The 18,725-nt window shown below is 45.2% G+C and overlaps 1 protein-coding gene across 6 annotated transcripts in view; it reads right to left on the reverse strand.

Annotated features, from left to right (window-relative positions):
* Window positions 1-18,725, reverse strand: part of DOCK5 (dedicator of cytokinesis 5) — a 225,202-nt gene that overhangs the window by 102,026 nt on the left and 104,451 nt on the right. For all 6 annotated transcript variants that reach the window (XM_045055373.1, XM_045055372.1, XM_023252463.2 and 3 more), the window contains 7 exons: window positions 17,603-17,738; window positions 16,339-16,496; window positions 15,119-15,200; window positions 12,048-12,177; window positions 9,171-9,243; window positions 5,018-5,160; window positions 2,539-2,664 (listed from right to left, as the gene is read on the reverse strand). In XM_045055373.1, coding sequence (XP_044911308.1) covers window positions 2,539-2,664; window positions 5,018-5,160; window positions 9,171-9,243; window positions 12,048-12,177; window positions 15,119-15,200; window positions 16,339-16,496; window positions 17,603-17,738 — 848 coding nt within the window. The remainder of the gene's footprint in view (window positions 1-2,538; window positions 2,665-5,017; window positions 5,161-9,170; window positions 9,244-12,047; window positions 12,178-15,118; window positions 15,201-16,338; window positions 16,497-17,602; window positions 17,739-18,725) is intronic.

Raw genomic sequence — 18,725 nt, forward strand, 5'->3', positions numbered from 1 at the left:
AATTTTGCGTGAGGTATAAAGGAAAAGGGAGGTTCAAGAGAGAGTCTCAGGCTTCTCGTTGGCGCAACTGGGTGGATGAGGGTGCCAATCTCTTGGATAAAACACAACAGAAGAGCCAGTCTACATGCAAACAATTGCCAAGTCCCAAGTGGGGACTGTGAGGAAGAACTAGCCAGTTAAAGAGAGGAGAGTGATCCAGCCGGGTAGGAGCAGTGTCTATGGAAGTCCTGAGGCAGGAAGTAGTTGGGTCTATGGGGCCGGAGTTCAAAGAAGCAGTCTTGAGGCCAGAGGTACGAATGCGGAGGCAACGAATCCACAGAGGCAAAATGAGTGGATGAGATCACATGGGAAGAAAACGGAGGTATGAGAAGGAAAAGATACCTGTCACGGACTGAACTGCTCCCCCTCAACTCATATGCCGAAGCCCTCGCCTCTAGCACCTCCGAATGTGACTGTATTTGGAGTCAGCCCCTTAAAGAGGTGATTAAGGTAAAAAGAGGTCACATGGTGGGCACTAATCCAACAGGACCTGTGTCCTTATGAGATCAGCACACAACACAGAGCTCCCAGGGGCGACCATGTGGGGACACAGTGAGAAGACGGTCATCTCCAAGCCAAGCAGGGAGGCCTCAGGGTTGAAACCAACCCTGCTGACCCCTTGATCTCGGACGTGCAGCCTCCAGAGCTGTGAGACAGTACATGTCTGAGGCTTTCGCCACCCAGCCTGTGGTACTTCATTATGGCAGCCCAAGCAAACTAATCCGGGACATAAGGACCAAATACTGAGGAGCTCTTAACCTTGAAAGGCAAAACAGAAGATGACAAGGCAGCAAAGGGGAGTGGAGAAAAAGAGGAGGGTGCGGGTCTCTGACGAGAAGGGTGGAACATTTCAACAGGGAGCGGCAGACAATGTCACATGCCGCTAAGAACACCAGAGACAAGCAGTAGGCTAAAAACATATCCACCGGGTTTAGGGACACTGCAATCTTTGGTGACTCTAATGACAGCCACTCTGGACAGGAAGGGGGGGGGGCGGGGAAGGGTGACCGGCAGACGCAGAACCAGAGAAAGAGAGTACGTAACCGCTTCCAAGAACCTGGCTGGGAAGATGAGGGCACAGAGGGGCGCCATAGCTGGAGGGGAGGGTCGGGTTGTCCAAACGGAGATGAGGAGACGCAAGGTGGGGGACTTGGGTCTAGACCTCTGTTTCTCAACCCTGGTCGGTCACCAGGATCACCTGGGGAGCCCGGGCCTTACAAACTGAATCAGAGTCTGGAAAATGCTGGGAACCTGTAGCAGGTGATCCTGACGAGCTTGATCCAAAGACCAGCGTCTGGTGGCCATTATCCTGGATGATTTTTTGAAGTCTATTATAGCCCTGGCAGTCAGGAACCAATCCCACTGGTTAGAAAGAGGAGACAAGTGGGGCGCCTGGGTGGCTCAGTCGGTTGAGCGTCCGACTTCGGCTCAGGTCATGATCTCACAGTCTGTGAGTTCGAGCCCCCCATCAGGCTCCATGCTGACAGTTCAGAGCCTGGATCCTGTTTCGGATTCTGTGTCTCCCTCTCTCTCTGACCCTCCCCCGTTCATGCTCTGTCTCTCTCTGTCTCAAAAATAAATAAACGTTAAAAAAAAATTAAAAAAAAAAAAAAAAAAAGAAAGAGGAGACAAGAATCTTCCCAGCCAGATTTCAAAGACAAATTCATCTTGTCCCCCAAATAAACTCCATTGCATTGTTTCAGACTTTGCTCTTGCTGTAGGAGTAACAGGGCGTTCAGTGCGAAGAGTATTACCAAAGCTGCTTTTTTTTTTTAAAACAAGAAGACAAAACACTCTTGCAGAATGGAGATGAGCATGGGGAGAATACCTATACGGATATGTATATAAAGATCTTATATTAAGGTCCTTGTGCTGATTTCCCTTTATGGCTGTAAAGATTCAGAAATAAATGGCTTAAGTCAGTGAATTCAAGAGAACACATATGTAGATCTCACCCATCTGTGGTGCCAAAAAAGACGAAACTCAAGTAAGAAAACCGCAGAATGTTTACATTCTCGTCACCACAAGTACGGGGAGAGCCAAGCACACAGTTGGAGCTTAAGCAAATGGGGCAAAGGGCCTCGCGGAGACGGGGCTGAGCAGGTACCTCGCTGCCGTTCCCTGGCAAGCAGCCCACAAGGCTGAATGTCATCCTGAGAAAGGTCCACGCGATGAAGCCGATCACGCTGGGGGCGCAGGACCTATGCTTTCATTAGCTCTCCTTAACGGGCAAGTCAGGGAGAATTTCAGAGGGGCTTATGTGGAACATAAAGGAAGAGAGGGAACAGAAAATTCTGAGTTACGTTTGGAAGCATTATCTCGGGCTTGTGCACTGGGTAGGTTGGTACAAGGCACTGCAACCCTCCATGTTATTTCCCACCGTCTCGACACCGTTGGATGCAGGTAACGAAATGTCACGCGGGATCTTATGTTGCCTCCGCCGTCCTGTTAGAAGTAACAGGGGAGGCAGCACAGGTGAATCAAGCCAAAGCTTTTTACCTGGAAGTATTATTTCGGGAAATCCCATTTTACGGGCGATTGCAGTTGATCTATCCACCAGATGTGAAAAATTCTTCTGAACCTGTGTGAGGTCACCTGGCAACAGCTTCAAAGATATCCAAAGCCCTTTAAAGAAATAAAGCATAAACTTTGGTGCTCTTTATGATCTGTACCAGAAACCCACATAGAAAGGCTGAGAAAAATACATGTGTCGTAGTAATCTACAGGTACTTTCTTAGAAAAATGTAAATTCTCCCCCAGTTAACTTATAATTTTAATGACACTCCCATCAAAATCACGTGACTTCCTCGAGAATTTGACAGAGGTGTGAACAGATGTTTACTCTGGGGGAAGGAGCACGGGTAAAGATATCCCCAATCAGATATACCAAAATACAGATAGAGCTGTAGTAAAGTGTGGTATTAATGGCAGAAAAGGTATTTAAATCACTGGAAACAATTAGATTAAGTACTAAAATATACAGTATATATATAGTGTGTGTATATATATATATATATATATATATATATATATACACATAGTAAATAGTAGTTGTACATATAGTAGATGCATATATAGTAAAGATGCATAAAAATCCTGAAAAAAAGAAGCAACAATTTTATAAATATGCTGGAATAATTTTCTACTTAAAAGAGAATCAAACAAATCTGCCACCTCCCATTTTCATTAAATTCCTAATATACTAAGGAAGTAAAATGAACCTCTTTTCTAAGAATAGAGACAAATGAAGAAATCATACAGAACAAAACGATCTATCTAGAAATGCAAAGTTTTGGTATTTATAAAGAAGCGAGGGGTGCCTGGGTGGCTCAGTCAGTTAAGCCCCCAACTCTTTTTTTTTTTAATTTTTTAAGGTTTATTTATTTATTTCAAGAGAGGGGGAAGTGAAGGGGCAGAGAGAGAGAGAGAGAGAGAGAGAGAGAGAGAGAGACAGAGAAAATCCCAAGCGGACTCTGCATTGTCAGCGCAGAGCCTGATGCAGGGCCCAAACCCGTGAACCACGGGATCATGACCTGAACCCAAATCAATAGTTGGATGCTTAACTGATTGAGCCACCCAGGTGCCCCAAGCACCCAACTCTTGATTTCGGCTCAGGTCATGATCTCATGGTTCATGGGTTCGAGCCCTGCGTCGGGGTCTGGGCTGACAGCTCAGAGCCTGGAGCCTGCTTGGGATTCTATGTCTCCCTCTCTGCCCCTCCCCTGCTCACACTCTGTCTCTCTCTCTGTCCCTCAAAAATAAATAAAATGTTAAAAAAAATAAAAGAGAGACATTGTTATCTTCATAAAAACTGAGAAGGAAAACTCAAAAAAACGTAGGGAAGCCTGCGTAATTCACTTTTAATTTTTTTTTTTTTTTTTTAATTTTAGAGAAAGAGAGCGTGCCTGGGGGAGAGGGGCAGAGGGAGAGAGAAAGTATCCCAGGCAGGTTCTGTGCTGTTAGCGCAGAGTCCGACCCAGGGCTCGATCTCACAACTGCAAGATCGTGACCTGAGTCGAAATCAAGAGTTGGATGCCTAACCAACTAAGCCATCCAGGTGCCCCAAGTAATTTTTTGTTTAAATGCAAGAGAACTACGGAAGTTGACTTTTCACCTTTCAAACAGGTACAGATTTTTAAATATCGGGTCACACAGCAGGCACTGTGCTAATTAACAGCCACTGATGAGTTCCAAAACAACAGAAATATATTTTGTTACTTGTTTTCAGATTCCTTAATGATTCCTCACATGTCTTTCCTACCCAGAACAACTGTGAATACATGGAAAACTAAATATGCTGAAAACAATGATTAGTGTTTCCTGACTGCCTCCGTTTCAGAAGACAGTCTGACAGGTGGTTAAAAAAAAAAAAAAGTACCCCATCTTCAAAATTATCCCCAAATCATCTCCATCTTGGTATTTGAAATTTAAAATTTTAACTAGTTTTTCTTATTATTTGAATTTAAAATGCAGTTTCCAGGAGAACTTCTTAGCTAAAACTGTGTCAACAGAATGATAAATGGAAGCACTAAAAACAATCAAATGTTTGGCTAGCTAGCCCGTTATTCCATATTATTATCCATTCATTTGTATTACTTTGGTCTCTTCCCTCTTATTTTTTAGGTAATATAACGGGATAAACATTCACAGGGTGGAACATAATTTTCCCCAAACCTCCTTCACTTTGTGCATTTACCTTAGAGTCAGCATTGGGATTGTGGGGCAGACAAAACTGAGCGAAGACTCATGGGATAAAAATTTGTTTCACACAATTTACAAAATATAGCTGTGATCCAATTCGGCGCTGGATGCATCCTCTGTGCTCTTCAGCGTTAAAAGCCTTTACCAGGAAGCTGAGGTGAGCGATCCCCACCCAGCAGGGGCTGTTTTGTATCAGACAAAGATAGCGCAAAAGGGCAGGAGTCCAAGGGCTCAACTCGAATGCCCACTCCCAGCTTAGTACGTAGGGCTGCTGTACCTTGTCCTTTGTGATTCACTTCCTTCGCTGCTATCACTTTGTTCAAGACTGAAGTGAGTGGCTCATTCTCCCCAATCACATGGGATGTTATCAGGGGCGACATGATTAGCTGTCTCTGCCGGATATAGGTTTCCATTGCAATTCTGGGAAAGTCAGAAATGGGAGGTTAGGTAAAAAGCGGAAGTTTCTGTAGCAACAGCTTCAGATACGGTGGGTCCTATGGGAACAATCTGCAGCTATAAACATTGGACATACCTAACTTGAAGACTCTTTCTTCCCTGTATTTTTCCTTTGGGTGCCCAGCTTGGTCATTTCCAAGATGACGTTGGTGCCTAAGACAGGCCCCCAGTGGAAAAAGGAAAAACACATTTCCCCAAGAACAACAACAACAACAAAACCAAACTGATGGGCAAATGTTAACAAAATCAGAGGTGGGGCGCCTGGGTGGTGCAGTCGGTTAAGCGTCCGACTTCAGCCAGGTCACGATCTCGCGGTCCGTGAGTTCGAGCCCCGCGTCAGGCTCTGGGCTGATGGCTCAGAGCCTGGAGCCTGTTTCCGATTCTGTGTCTCCCTCTCTCTCTGCCCCTCCCCCATTCATGCTCTGTCTCTCTCTGTCCCAAAAATAAATAAACGTTGAAAAAAACAAAACAAAACAAAATCAGAGGCAATGCCTAATGCTCTTTCTGAGCTGGGAGAGGCTGATGTGATGGAATCGAAGAAGAAACGGGGACGAGGCAGGAGACCTGGCCTCCAGGTCTGGTTCCATCTAACAGGAAGCTCTGGGCCTCAGTCTCCTCATCTGTGAGGAGATGGGCCAAGATCATATGCCTCCCGAGGCCTCCCTCTGGTGCCAACACTTAACATACAGGAGCAGTATGCACGCAGCAGCTTTTGGAGAATGTTCTCAGATTCTCATGTGATGACAAACTATATTTGGAGTTACAGTGGCACAGCCAGCAGCAAACAAGTTTCACTTTAATGATCCCATCGGGCTGCGGCTCGTACAGGGTGATCCAAGAGCCAAATCCAGCCCCTCCTGACAGCCCGGGCACTCTCAGGAACTACAGGTCAGCCCGGTGCAGTACAAGAGTCTCTCTCTCTCTGCTGTGGTTTTCTTCTCTTGCCCACACGCAGGCCAGCGTTCTCTGCGGGGCTCTGTTCTGGACCCTGATAGTTGCAGGGAAACATACAGCAGTATCTCACTGAAAAGCGAGGTGGCTATGATCTGCGTGGGTGCTTTCCAAGGGCTTTCTCTTTGATGAACTGGCAGGAGACATATAGGAGACTCCCCTAATATACCATGCTATAAAGCTTTTGAGATAAGTTATGAAAGCATTTGCCATAAATCTTAGGAGTTCAAGCACCAGAGATTGTGATTTGCATCACGGAATGCTTTACAGTGGCTGCTGACTGCACAATGAGTGGTAATCAAATTAGGTCTGGGTTCCTCAGAAACTCAAAGCGCATATTATTATACAGTGAAGGCCATTTCAGGGCTCACTGTTTCAACGTGGCTCCCGGATGGGAGCTGGTTCAGAAATTAGGCAGGGAGGCACATAACCAGAGGAAGAAACCCACCTCAGAAGTGAAACAAACATACAGAATAACTTTCACGTGCATACATGCTACTATTATGTAATGTATATGCTCATATATAACATGCACATAAGACATAATGCATATATAATAGTGATACGCGGTAACCTTTGTAAATACGTCATATCTACATATGGGTGGATATAACAGGAACATCTGTGGACATGCAAGCTGTTTATATTTATCATAAGTAAAATACATGTTTTAATGTATTCAAATATATATTCATATTTTTTCTATATATTATTTAACATTTACTCATTAATGTTTAAGGTATATTCATATATTTGATTTAACATATTAATACACTTAATGTAATAAAAATTATATTTGATATATTTATTACATTTAGTATATTATTTAATATACTCGAACACATGTGTATATAATTATCGTGGGATCAGCATTCACGAATTTGAAAGTTAGCTCATAATTCATATTAGCATGAAGCTACATAAAGTATTCACCTCACCACATTCTTGGAGCGTCAGTATATATGTGGTAAGATACTAGATAAGTGCATGTTTTAAAAAGTATTAATAGCAGCCTCTGGATGAAGGAGGTGCTACTTAGCATGAGCTATTGGTACTGTTATATTTAGAAACTGGTCCAAAGTGGTGGGCCTTAAACTGAAAGGTAAAGATTTTTATACTTTAAATAAAATTACATACAATACGTAATTTTTGTGGGAAAAAATAGAAGCACAGAGTTAAACACAAATGGGACAAAATCACCTTTGGTTAACTCAACAGAAATAACCACTGTTAATCATGGAGTATATTCTTTGAAATACCTAAATTTTGAGGCTTTGGCTTTTAATGCAGTGTAACAATTTATATTCTTTTTTTTTTTATTTTTTTTTAACGTTTATTTATTTTTGAGACAGGGAGAGACAGAGCATAAACGGGGGAGGGTCAGAGAGAGGGAGACACAGAATATATGAAGCAGGCTCCAGGCCCTAAGCCATCAACCCAGAGTCCGACGCGGGGCTAGAACTCACGGACCGCGAGATCATGACCTGAGCTGAAGTCGGCCACCTAACCGACTGAGCCACCCAGGCGCCCCTGTAACAATTTATATTCTTATAAGTACTGCATATCTCCTTACACCCAAACTCTGGATATTATATATATTTTTAAAACTCGATCAAACCCAGCACCAAACCGCCTTGTTTATTTTGCATTTCATTGATTCTCCAGGAATTTATAAGCCGTTTCTTTCTGTGTGTGTATGTGTACATATTTGTGTGTGTCTATATATACACACATATATTCTTTTCTGTTGATATCCTTATGAATTACTACTATTAATTCTTTATATATTAACAATACTCATTCTTTTTCATACACATTGCAAAGATTCTACTAAATGTTATTCTGTATATAAGTTATTTAAAATTTGGGGGTGGTTTAACCTATCAAATTTTTTTTTTTTGGTCAAATCTCTGGAGTCTGATTCATAAAAGGCACTATTACATAAAACTTCTATTTCCCTGTATATTTTGAGATTTGAGTTCTTACACTTATAAGTTTAATCATCCGGCACAAGATGTGAGACAAGGTTCTGACTTCAGCTTAATAAATGGTGAGCTAATTATGTCAAACAATTCCTTTCTGCGTAGTTCATACTTCTCCATGGATCTGCACTATTCTTTTTTTTTAAAAATCATATATTAACTCAAACGTCTTTGGGCTGGTTTCCAGAATTCTCAGTTGTTCCGCTGACCTGCTCTGGCAGCTGTAGGCTGGCTGAGACAGTCACCTTCCCTCACTGACACGACTGCCCTGTTAGGGGTCAGTTCCAGCATCGTCCGTGGCTTCATTCAGGCCACCACTGCCCGCACCTGGGGCAAGGCAGCCACGACTGATAGAGCCAGGAATGGTGTCCGCACATACACTTCTTCGGAGTCATGGATGGGGGTTGACCTTTGCTGACCAACAGCTCCCCAGTGGCCCACCCAGGGCTCCGGCTCCTGAAGCTCGGTCTGGAGGCCTCAGTGGAGCTCTCCAGGGAATCCTTCCATGTAGTCCCAGGCTGGCTCTCCCTCGCCAGCAGGAGCCCAGGCGTTGGGCAGCCTTTCACCCTCCTGGTCTCCAGCCTGGCAGAAGCAGCCAGAAGCTTGTCAGATGCAGCCTCCACACCTACCAGACCATGCTCTGCACTGACAAGACCTCAAGAGAAGCCCCGTGCTGTCCTACATGATGCCTTGTATTCCATGACACTCATCCCACACGACAAAGTACAAATATACTTCGGCCTTCCTGACGCTTAAATGGCACCATTCTCGGGTTTCTAGAGCAGATAGAGATTTGCCCCTTATATTCCAAAGGTCTTGTCTGCAGAATCGGGAAAGTTAGGTTTACCCTCTTACGTGTGACCCCAACATAAAGGACCTTGAATAAAGTCTTCTGTCAGCTTCTATCTCGCAATCTCCCAGCTTGAGACTTTTGCTTTTGTAACCGAGCAATGGTTCCTAGCACCTGCTTGTGTGTTAACAGATCATTCAAAGAACTATTCCAGGTCTCAAGTCACCCGGGATAAATGCCACAGTACTTACTGCTGAAAGGGGATAAAATGCTGCTTTTCTTCATCATCCACCTTCCCATGTATAATATCAGTAATATCCATCACTAGGAAAAAGATAAAACTTAATTAAGGAACTGAATTGCTTCAGGCTTCAGTACGTTACAAAGGAAAATTACAGTATCTGCAAACATAGGCCACGAGAGAGAGAGAGAGAGAGAGAGAGAGAGAGAGAGAGCGAGCGAGCAGAGACACTTCTGTCTTTGCCAACGATCATTCCCAGCACCCACCCTGCAGAACAATCCATTCATCAGGAGCTCGTGCAGGCGTTTCGATTTGCTCCGCTCAATCCTGCAGATTACCCGCTTTTGAAATTTCTATGAGACCCAGCGCTCAGTTCTGGAGAAATTTAAACCGGTGGATTACTTGTTGGTAAGCCTGCATTCCCAGGCACGGGGAACACAGATTGTCGTCAGGAGTGTCAACCGAATGAAGACCTGAGAAACTCACGACTTGAAGTGGTCACCTGTCTCTTGGCCTTGACGTGGTCGCACCTGGTTTCCATGTAAACAAAGGGAAGCCAAGGGCACCAGCAGCATAGAACAGAAGATCATACAATGATTTGCTTCTTTGTGCACAGAGTAACTAATAAAGCACTGTTCTAAGCCTATTGTATATATTTTCTTATTTACGCAGATACTTCATGCCCCTACTTCAAGAGATGAGGAAACCGAGCACAGGAAAGGTACGTAACTTGCCCTAGGTCGGAAGTCTTAAGCGGTAAAGCCAGGGTATGAACCCAACTGCGATTACTACCTGGCCAAATCACTTAAGCTAGCAAAGCCTTGCTGCCCGGAGAACTGATGAGCGGACCACTCTACAGCTGCTCAAACCAGGCAGGACCCGCAGCCAAGAGGCGATCCCTTGGTTAATGGATTACAATCTGGCCATAAAGCGCACGCTCACAATCCACTCCCCAGATAACCTGTTTGGAGATTAAAAGAAGTACTGAGATACGAGACCTTTCTCATTTGAAAAACGAGGGATAAGGAAGGAAACGCCTTCTCAAAGCAACCTGGATGACAATGTGTTAGGCTTGGGAAATAATAGTATTGGTGAAAGGCTGCGGTAAAAGTGGGCCACGCCATCAACTTGCTGTCAGTCCTTAACAGACCCCTGCAAACACTGTACACACACAAAAAAATACTGAAAAATCTGTGTCTGGCACACCCCCTTCCAGAGGCAGTTCTTTGTCAAGGCCATCACATAGTTATCCCAAACCTCTTGGCATCGAGTCTCAGAGTAAATTACTACTGTTCTCGCCTTACATTTACGCGCGTGCGTGCATATACACACAAACGCGCGCGCGCGCGCACATACACACACACACACACACACCCTGAAACAGAAAAGCAAGCAAAAGCCTCAAGCTTGATTTTCAAATCTGTGGCCCATTTGGAACGACAATGACCTCGAACATGCCTTAAATCCTTAGTTCGGTAGATTGTCATCTAGATGGCTAAATAGTGCTAGGCCAGGGCTCCTTGCCTTTTCTCAGATTTCACTTTAAGTCTCTATCAGGAGTAATGCTGTGCCCTCTTCACAGACCAGCAGACCCTGACAGCAGGTGCAGCGCAAGGCTGGTCAAGAGATGACGACATCCAGTCTCATGGGATACAGGGGCCGCCTCGTTGTCCATAAACCCACCAGGTCAATCCTGGTGGCATTTTCTGGACATTTGTTCCAGGAGAATTACGGCATTTCATCGACAGCTTTCAAAACGTCTCAGGGAGCAAAACGTCCACGTACGACCAGGAATGTATTTCCTCCATTTAACAAACTACAGAAGAAAACGCAGGGCCTCTTGGAAGGTTGCGGGGTTTGATTTAAGCCAAGGACCCTCTTTGAAAGCAGTCAGCAACACAATGTTGCCTTTGATGAGTGAGTCTCCCAGACAGGCAAACCACTTTCCAGGGAGAGTTTTACTGGACCAAAATCAATACGTAGCCCACAGGCAGGGCAATACCGGTGGTCACAACTGAGGCTTTCCTAAGGTCCTACCGTGTGCAAGGCATGGTGCTGGGCACTGAAGAAGAAACAAAGGAGGCAGGGTCTAGGTCTAGGTCTAGGTGACGACACAGGACCCAAGAAAAGATAACTGGTAGCCGAGGGAGTGAATGCTGTGTGTCCGATACTAACATTGACAACCAAATTCATCTTGCACGGTCCCTGGGGTTCCCCACCCTCCTATCTTTAAGTGTGCGTGTGTGGTGGGGGTAAAATATGCGTAACGTCAGATCTGCTGTCTTAACTACTCTTCAAAGCCCAGTTTAGCGGCAGGAAGCACATTCACACTCGTGTGGTGCTGACAACGCCGTCCATCTCCAGAGTTTTTTCATGTTCCCCACCTGAAACTCGGTCCCCAGTAAACACCAGCTCCCCCCCCCACCTCCCCTCCCTCCCCCCAGCCCCTGGCAACCCCCATTCTATTTTATGCTTCTACGATTCTGACCTACTTCACATGAGTAGGATCATACAGTATTTATCTTTTTGTGTGACGGGCTTATTTCACTTTATACGACATCCCTATGGTTCATCCATGTCGTAGCCCGGGCCAGAATTTCCTTCCTTTGTAAGGCTGAGCGCTATTCCACTGTATGTACGTACCACATTTTGTTTACCCATTTATCCCTCCATGAGCACTGGGGTTGCTTCCACCTTTTGGCTTATTGTGAATAATGCTGCTCTAAACCCAAGTGTACAAATGTCTTGAGACCCTCTCTTTGGGTAGACACACCCAGAAGTGGGATTCCTGGGTCATAAGTTCTATGCTTCATTGTCGGAGGCCCTGCCGTGCTGTTTTTTTTTCACAGCGGCTGCACCCTTTACAGGTCTCTGGGACTTTCTGTACCTGCTACTCCAAAAGGTCTTCGGAGCCCACAGGTATGCTTTTTGCCCTCCTTCAGCTCCATGTGGCCCACCCGGACAATCTGGCACACGAGGCTGATGCGGGGCCGGATGAGGTCTGTGCTGCTGAGGTCCTAAAGGGGCAGGGACCAAGCAAGAGGAGATCAGGCGGCATCACCCGTCACCTTTCTCTTTTCACTCTACAATTCAGAGCCTATTTCCTAATCCTGGAAAAGGAGAACGAGCCTTCCCTTCTCCATACCCACCCAAGAACTACCAGGGCATCGGAGCCCGTATTCCAAAAAGGAAGGGATTTTTTTTTTTTTTTTTCTCAGTTCCTACTTCATATCGAGAAAAAGAAGATCACATTCGGTCTAAAGTCTCTAGTTTATCAATGTAAGCAGGGTGCTTAAAAATCGGGACACCTGTCATTGCTACTTTATATTCTGCCAGGACAGAGCTGAGCACAGGGCTGCATTTCAGTGTCAGATGAAATCAAAGCTTGCGTGACGCTGACATTTACTGGGTATCTACACATGCCGGTGTTATTTCATTTCATCTTCCAAATAATCCTGCGAGGCAGCTGTAACACAGAAATTTACATGTGCTGGTTTCTGTAATTATTCATCTGCTTTTTGAGAGGTATTCATGGAGAGCTTCTCGGTGTATGTTGATCAATGGAAGATGTGTGGATGTCTCTGTTTTTTTGCGGCTCGTGTTCTATACTTGTTTGTATTCTTTTAAAAAAATTTTTTTTTCAACGTTTATTTATTTTGGGGACAGAGAGAGACAGAACATGAACGGGGGAGGGGCAGAGAGAGAGGGAGACACAGAATCGGAAACAGGCTCCAGGCTCTGAGCCATCAGCCCAGAGCCCGACGCGGGGCTCGAACTCCCAGACCGCGAGATCGTGACCTGGCTGAAGTCGGACGCTTAATCGACTGCGCCACCCAGGCGCCCCAATACTTGTTTGTATTCTTAAGGATGGGTGAGTAAATCCGTGAATGAGCCCACATAGCTCATTCTCTTAAACATCAGAAGTATTTTAATTGCAGCTCAAATTCTTTTCATGAAACAGCTGTCCAAGGCCTCTTTACTGAATCAAGAATTACTTTCTAAATAATCATTCCGAATCCATCCTTTGTAATTGAGTTAACTGAGGTCTCCAAAATAGGGATATATACCAATGATGGCATCAACCCTGAATTTCTGTTCTAAGTTTTGTGAGGCTTCTGTTAATAGAAAGATAAAGACTCCAGGCGACTAGTTACATAAATTGGGGCACACTGCAATTATTTAATAATGTGCAATCCTTTGTAAAAGAAGTTTTGGAAGGCTGCTTAATGATCAAGGACGTGGTCACCACATTTTATTTCACTGAAAAAGCTGGACATGAAATTTACATCCAAGAAGATCGTAATCGGGAGGGGTGTGGGAGAAACAGGATAAAATGCAGCGTTTCTAAAATGTCATTGATTAGAAGATGGACCAAAAGCTCAATAATTCCTTTTTTTTTTTTCCCAATGGTTTTTCAATGTACACATTGACCAATAAACGCTTTTTGATTTTAGGGGAAAATCCACATATCTTAGAATTGAGGAAGGGAGGTTTCGGGAAGAGTTTAAGCTCTTCTTCTGTCTTTGATTACCAGATGGTAAAGATATAGGTGGGTCAGCTCACGAGCGGTCATCGCACCGTGCTCGTCGTGAAAATGAGATGTTAACAGAAGGAATAAATACTAATAAGAAGGAATGAATGAATGAATGAATGACTAGGTCCTGGGTCCACTGTCCTGGGTCCACTGCTCCTTCCTATTGCTTCCTTTGGCACTTTACCTTAGACTCTATTTTCCCTGCCGTAGAGTGGTAACAGAACAGGGAGATAACATATATGTGCATGGGCTTAAGGAAAGAAGGCAGGAAAGGACAGCGTATCCCCTTTAGGCCTAGTGGGAGCTGGAGAAGCCAGCCCACCAACACCTCTCAGAGCAGGTGGCAGCGGCTCCGGGGCATTTTAAGCACTGATGTCATAAAAAAGTGAGAGAACCCCAAGAAAGTTCTAACCCAGGAGAAAGAGTCACCGTGTCTCAGCTCTATGACCCGATAAATTTTCTCGCTCTTGACCCAGAGAGAGCACTGCTCCTCCTACCTTGGAGAAGAGGAGAAATACAGGGGAAAGGCCATTGAAAGAGGAGCGAACCAAAAAATAGAGATCGTGCCTCTGCTGGAGCTGTGACCCCGGTCTGCAAAGCTCTTCATCAGCATTGCTCACTCTCGTCAACTTCAAGTTCTTGCTCAAATGGCCCCTTCTCAGGAAGGTCTGCCCTGACCCGCCTATTTAAAAAGGATCACTTCCCCAGTCCCAAAGCTCCCAACAACCCACCCCCCCCGAAAAATACTTATGACCCCTAACATTCTATACAATTTACTCATGTGTTTGATCACTGTTTCTTACTGTCTTCCCCTTTTGGACAAAAGCTCCTTGAGGCCAGAGATGCTTTTTCTTTTTTTTCTTTTTCTAAAGTGTATTTATTTTTGAGAGAGAGAGAGCAAGCAAGCGAGCACAGGCAGGGAGGGACAGAGGGGAGAGGGAGAGAGACAGAGGGGGAGAGAGAGAGGGGGAGAGGGAGAGGGAGAGGGAGAGGGAGAGGGAGAGGGAGAGGGAGAGGGAGAGGGAGAGGGAGAGGGAGAGGGAGAGGGAGAGGGAGAGAGAGAGAATATCTCAAGAAGGCTCTACTCCACACAGAGCCCGACACAGAGTTGGATCTCACAACCGCGAGATCACAGCCTGAGATGAAATCAAGAGTCAGAAGCTTAACTGACTGAGCCACCCAGGCGTCCCAGGGATGTTTTTTCTGATGTGTTTACTGCTGTATGTCCAGTGCCCAGATCAGTGCCTGGCATCTAATAGGTGCTCGATAAATATCTGCAAAATAAATGAGCGGTTATTCCTGCTAGGGGGATCATGATGATTTTTCTTGTCTTCTTTTCATTTCTGATGTTTTCCATATACTTACCATGTGCATCTGCTAACATCGTAAGCACAGAAAATTATTAAACTTAAGGTCACACTTACAGTAAAAACTGCTTGAAGGTTATTAAGCTTCTCTATTTCCTTGGGCATCCCATTACTGCCCCAACGAATTAGGTAATTCTCACTGGGGAAGGAAAAAAAAAATATCCTTAACGAAGAGCTAACTGGGGATGGGGCTACCCTCGGTATAGACTTAACAGGGTGAAAGGAAGGCCCAAACAAGCTCTGTTGAATTTATCGGGCAAGTGTGAATATAGCGCACAGGTGGCCACTCCCTGGTCCCCTGGCTTTGGACAAGTGCGAGTGCCACAGCCCAGTGCTCAGAGGCACACCCAGGGTGGACCCGAGACAGACGCTGCTCAGGACGGGCACAGACAGACAGCACGTTCTCCCAGACGTTGTCTGGGGTCTTTCTTCCAACTCAAATTCTTCGTATGACGGTTTCTGCTTTGCAGAATCAGGAATATAATTTCAAAATATTCATTCCTGATCCATCCCCTGGAACTCACGCCACCCCACTCAGATAAAATTTCTACCGCAGAAATGAACGATTTGTCAGTAACTACTTTTAACCATCTAGTCAAAAACCAAATCGGTTTTCTTAGCTGCTCAGCCAAGTAGCAGTGTGACTGCAGGGTCAAACAAAGCCTATTATTCTCTACGGTCTTTTTAAAAAGCGCTTTTTTTTTTTTTCTTTAAACAGCCTTTATTTTTTAGAGGAGTTTTAGGTTGACAACGAAGTTGAGTGGAAGGTACAGAGTTCCCATATAGCCCTGCCCCCACCCATGCACAGCCACGCCCACTATCAGTATCCCCCAGCACAGTGGCACATTGGTCACAATTGACGGACCTATACCCATAGGTCATTACCGCGCAGAGTCCCGAGTTTACCTTAGGGTTCACTCTTGGCTCTGTGCGTTCTACGGATTTGGACACATGTATGATAACACGCATTCACCATTACGGTGTCACGTGCCTGAAAATCCTCTGTGCTCTGCCGATGCATTCCTCCCTTATCCTGTCCCTGTCTCCATGTTCTGATGAGTTTCCTGTGATTCTCAGACCCAGGGAGCACACACACTGTGCCAGCAGCCATACAGAAAGGCTCAGGAGCCCAAAGGATGTTACTTTCTATCACCTAGAGACCCTCCCTTCTTCTCTATCTCCCCCTCCCAAACCTAGCAAAGAGCTCCTCAGGTGGGTGGCACGTAAGGGTGGGTCTTTTTGCAAGGTCAACCGCAGATGACCTGGGACTCGGCTACCTGATGAAGGTGGACTGGTCCGGGTCATAGAGGGCCATGAACAACTCGGCGTCCTCCCCAATGTTGCAGACGAAGTTCTTGAAGTTCACGTAGAGGCCGTAGGTATGGACAGCGCTGAAGACAGACTGGCCCCGCAAGTCCAGGTTCTGAAGAACCGACTGGCCACAGAGGGAAAGAGAGAAAAGCATCTTGGTTTCAGCAAATGACAAACAATGGCAAAGACACGGGCTGACAAACGCGGGACGAATATAATTACCCCCCGGGGGAGAAGCACTGACGGAGAAGAAAGCGTGTGCATGTGGCTAAACGGTCGAGTGAGCAGAGCACCATCGCTATTCTTTGAATGATCGAGACTGTCCTGTTGGGGGCCTTAAGCCCACCTCATTCATTAAGTGCCGCCTAAAGACGATTTGTGGCTTGGAAGCTTCAAGAACTTCTCATCTCTCAAATGGCTTCTGAATGAACCTCACAGGCACAAGAATCATGACTCATTATCCCTCTTTTTGGGAAGAGCTCTCATTGATTGCAAACAAGAGATTCCTCTAGAAAGGCTTCACCCTCAGGCATGGTGAGCCACTGGAGCCAGGAACACAATTAAATATTATGACAACTGTGCTAAGTCAGGAGACAAAACTACCAACCAAGTAAAGAGAAGCCTTTACTCAACAGAACAGAAAGACTGGAAGAATATATATCAAAATATCAATATGGTTGGGTCTGTGCCGTCATACTATGGGGGATTTTTTTTTTTTCTTGTTCTCTTTCTCTGTACCTTTCCAATTTGTGTTTAAGGTCCAATTGTCACTTTCGAATCTTTCAAACGCTTTCTTTTTGAACGTGATTTTATTTAGTTTGGAAATTGTATTATATACACCAAATACGAAAGGTTACGTGGTACAGAGGCTCCCTCCCGCCCAGTTCTCCTTCCTAGAGGCAACCATTAATTATCAACTTCTTGTCTATTGTTTCAGAGTCAGTCAACGCATGTGCAAACGCTGTGGTATGTGTATGCCTTTTTGAAACACAAAGATGAATATATTGTACACCTTGTTCTCCATCTTGCTCTTTGTCTGTTAATGTAGATCTTTGTGATCTTTCCATATCAGAAGGTATACCCCTGACTCATTCTTTTTGTCCTCTTTTGCTTTTCAAACGCGGCAATGGATGAGTTTCTAAACGTTTCTACCTCTTGTTGTCAATGACTCCCTTTCATCAAAAACAGAAGCAAAAATGAAACCTCATCTGCACGTCAGAGGACGTGTACCTTTTCTTCTTGGATCTTTTCCTCGATCCTTTTTGAGGCCACTTCATGGGCCCTGAAGAGGGCGATGGTGCTGGTTTCATCTGGGTCCAAGATGTTCCCGTTGTCATCTCTCACCACCAGATCTAACCCCAGCATTCTAGAAAGAAAGGAGTGATCAGTGGGTTCTCCTCATTTAGAACAGACTCGTTCCTGAAGAGCCCAGGAAAGAACCCAGAGGACTGACAGAAAGTTTGGGTGCTACCAAGTCAAGAACTGCTCCCTTGGCTTTTCGCCTTTCAATTTCTGCCTCCTCTCCACATAACAAGAGATAGAACGCTTATGGTAATGTTAACGAAACTCATAGAATGATACGCAATTTGTTCCACGGAACCTCAAAAGGAAAAGCAACAGTGGCACTGATTTTGACCAGATCCCTCTGACCAATGTCTCTTTCCCTAATCTCCTATTGTTTGGCACAGGAACAATGATGGACCGATGCACAAATATCTGGGGGCTTTGCCGGATTTCCCTAAAAGTTTAGTGTTGAGGGGCGCCTGGGTGGCTCAGGTTAAGCATCCGACTTCAGCTCAGGCCATGATCTCCCAGTTCGTGGGTTTGAGCCCTGCATAGGGCTTTGTGCTGACTGTTCAGAGCCTGGAGTCTGCTTCCAGTTGTGTCTCCTCCTCCCTCTCTGCCCCTCCCCCGCTCAAGCTCTGTCGCTCTCTCTCTCTTAAAAATAAAACATTAAAAAAAAAAAAGTTCAGTGTTGAGGACGATCCTTAATTCAAGACTTGTCTTGGGGTGCCTGGGTGGCTCAGTCGGGTTAAGTGTCCGACTTTGGCTCAGGTCATGATCTCACAGTTCACGAGTTCAAGCCTCCCTCACATCGGGCTCTGTGCTGACAGCTCAGAGCCTGGATCCTGCTTCACATTCTGTGTCTCCTTCTCTCTCTGTTCCTCCCCTGCTTGCGCTCTCTCTTTCTCTCTCTCTCCAAAATAAAGATTAAAAAAAAAAAAAAAAAAGACCGTCTTAAAGGAGATCAATGAAGTAGGTCTCGGCTGCTGGAATCTCATAACCCATCTCTGAGCACGGGCTCCGACGTCACTTAGATCAGGATTGGAGTCTTGGCTTTAACAGATGACCC

The sequence above is a fragment of the Felis catus genome, chromosome B1 (genome assembly GCF_018350175.1).
Source record: "Felis catus isolate Fca126 chromosome B1, F.catus_Fca126_mat1.0, whole genome shotgun sequence".
Lineage (NCBI taxonomy): Eukaryota > Metazoa > Chordata > Mammalia > Carnivora > Felidae > Felis > Felis catus.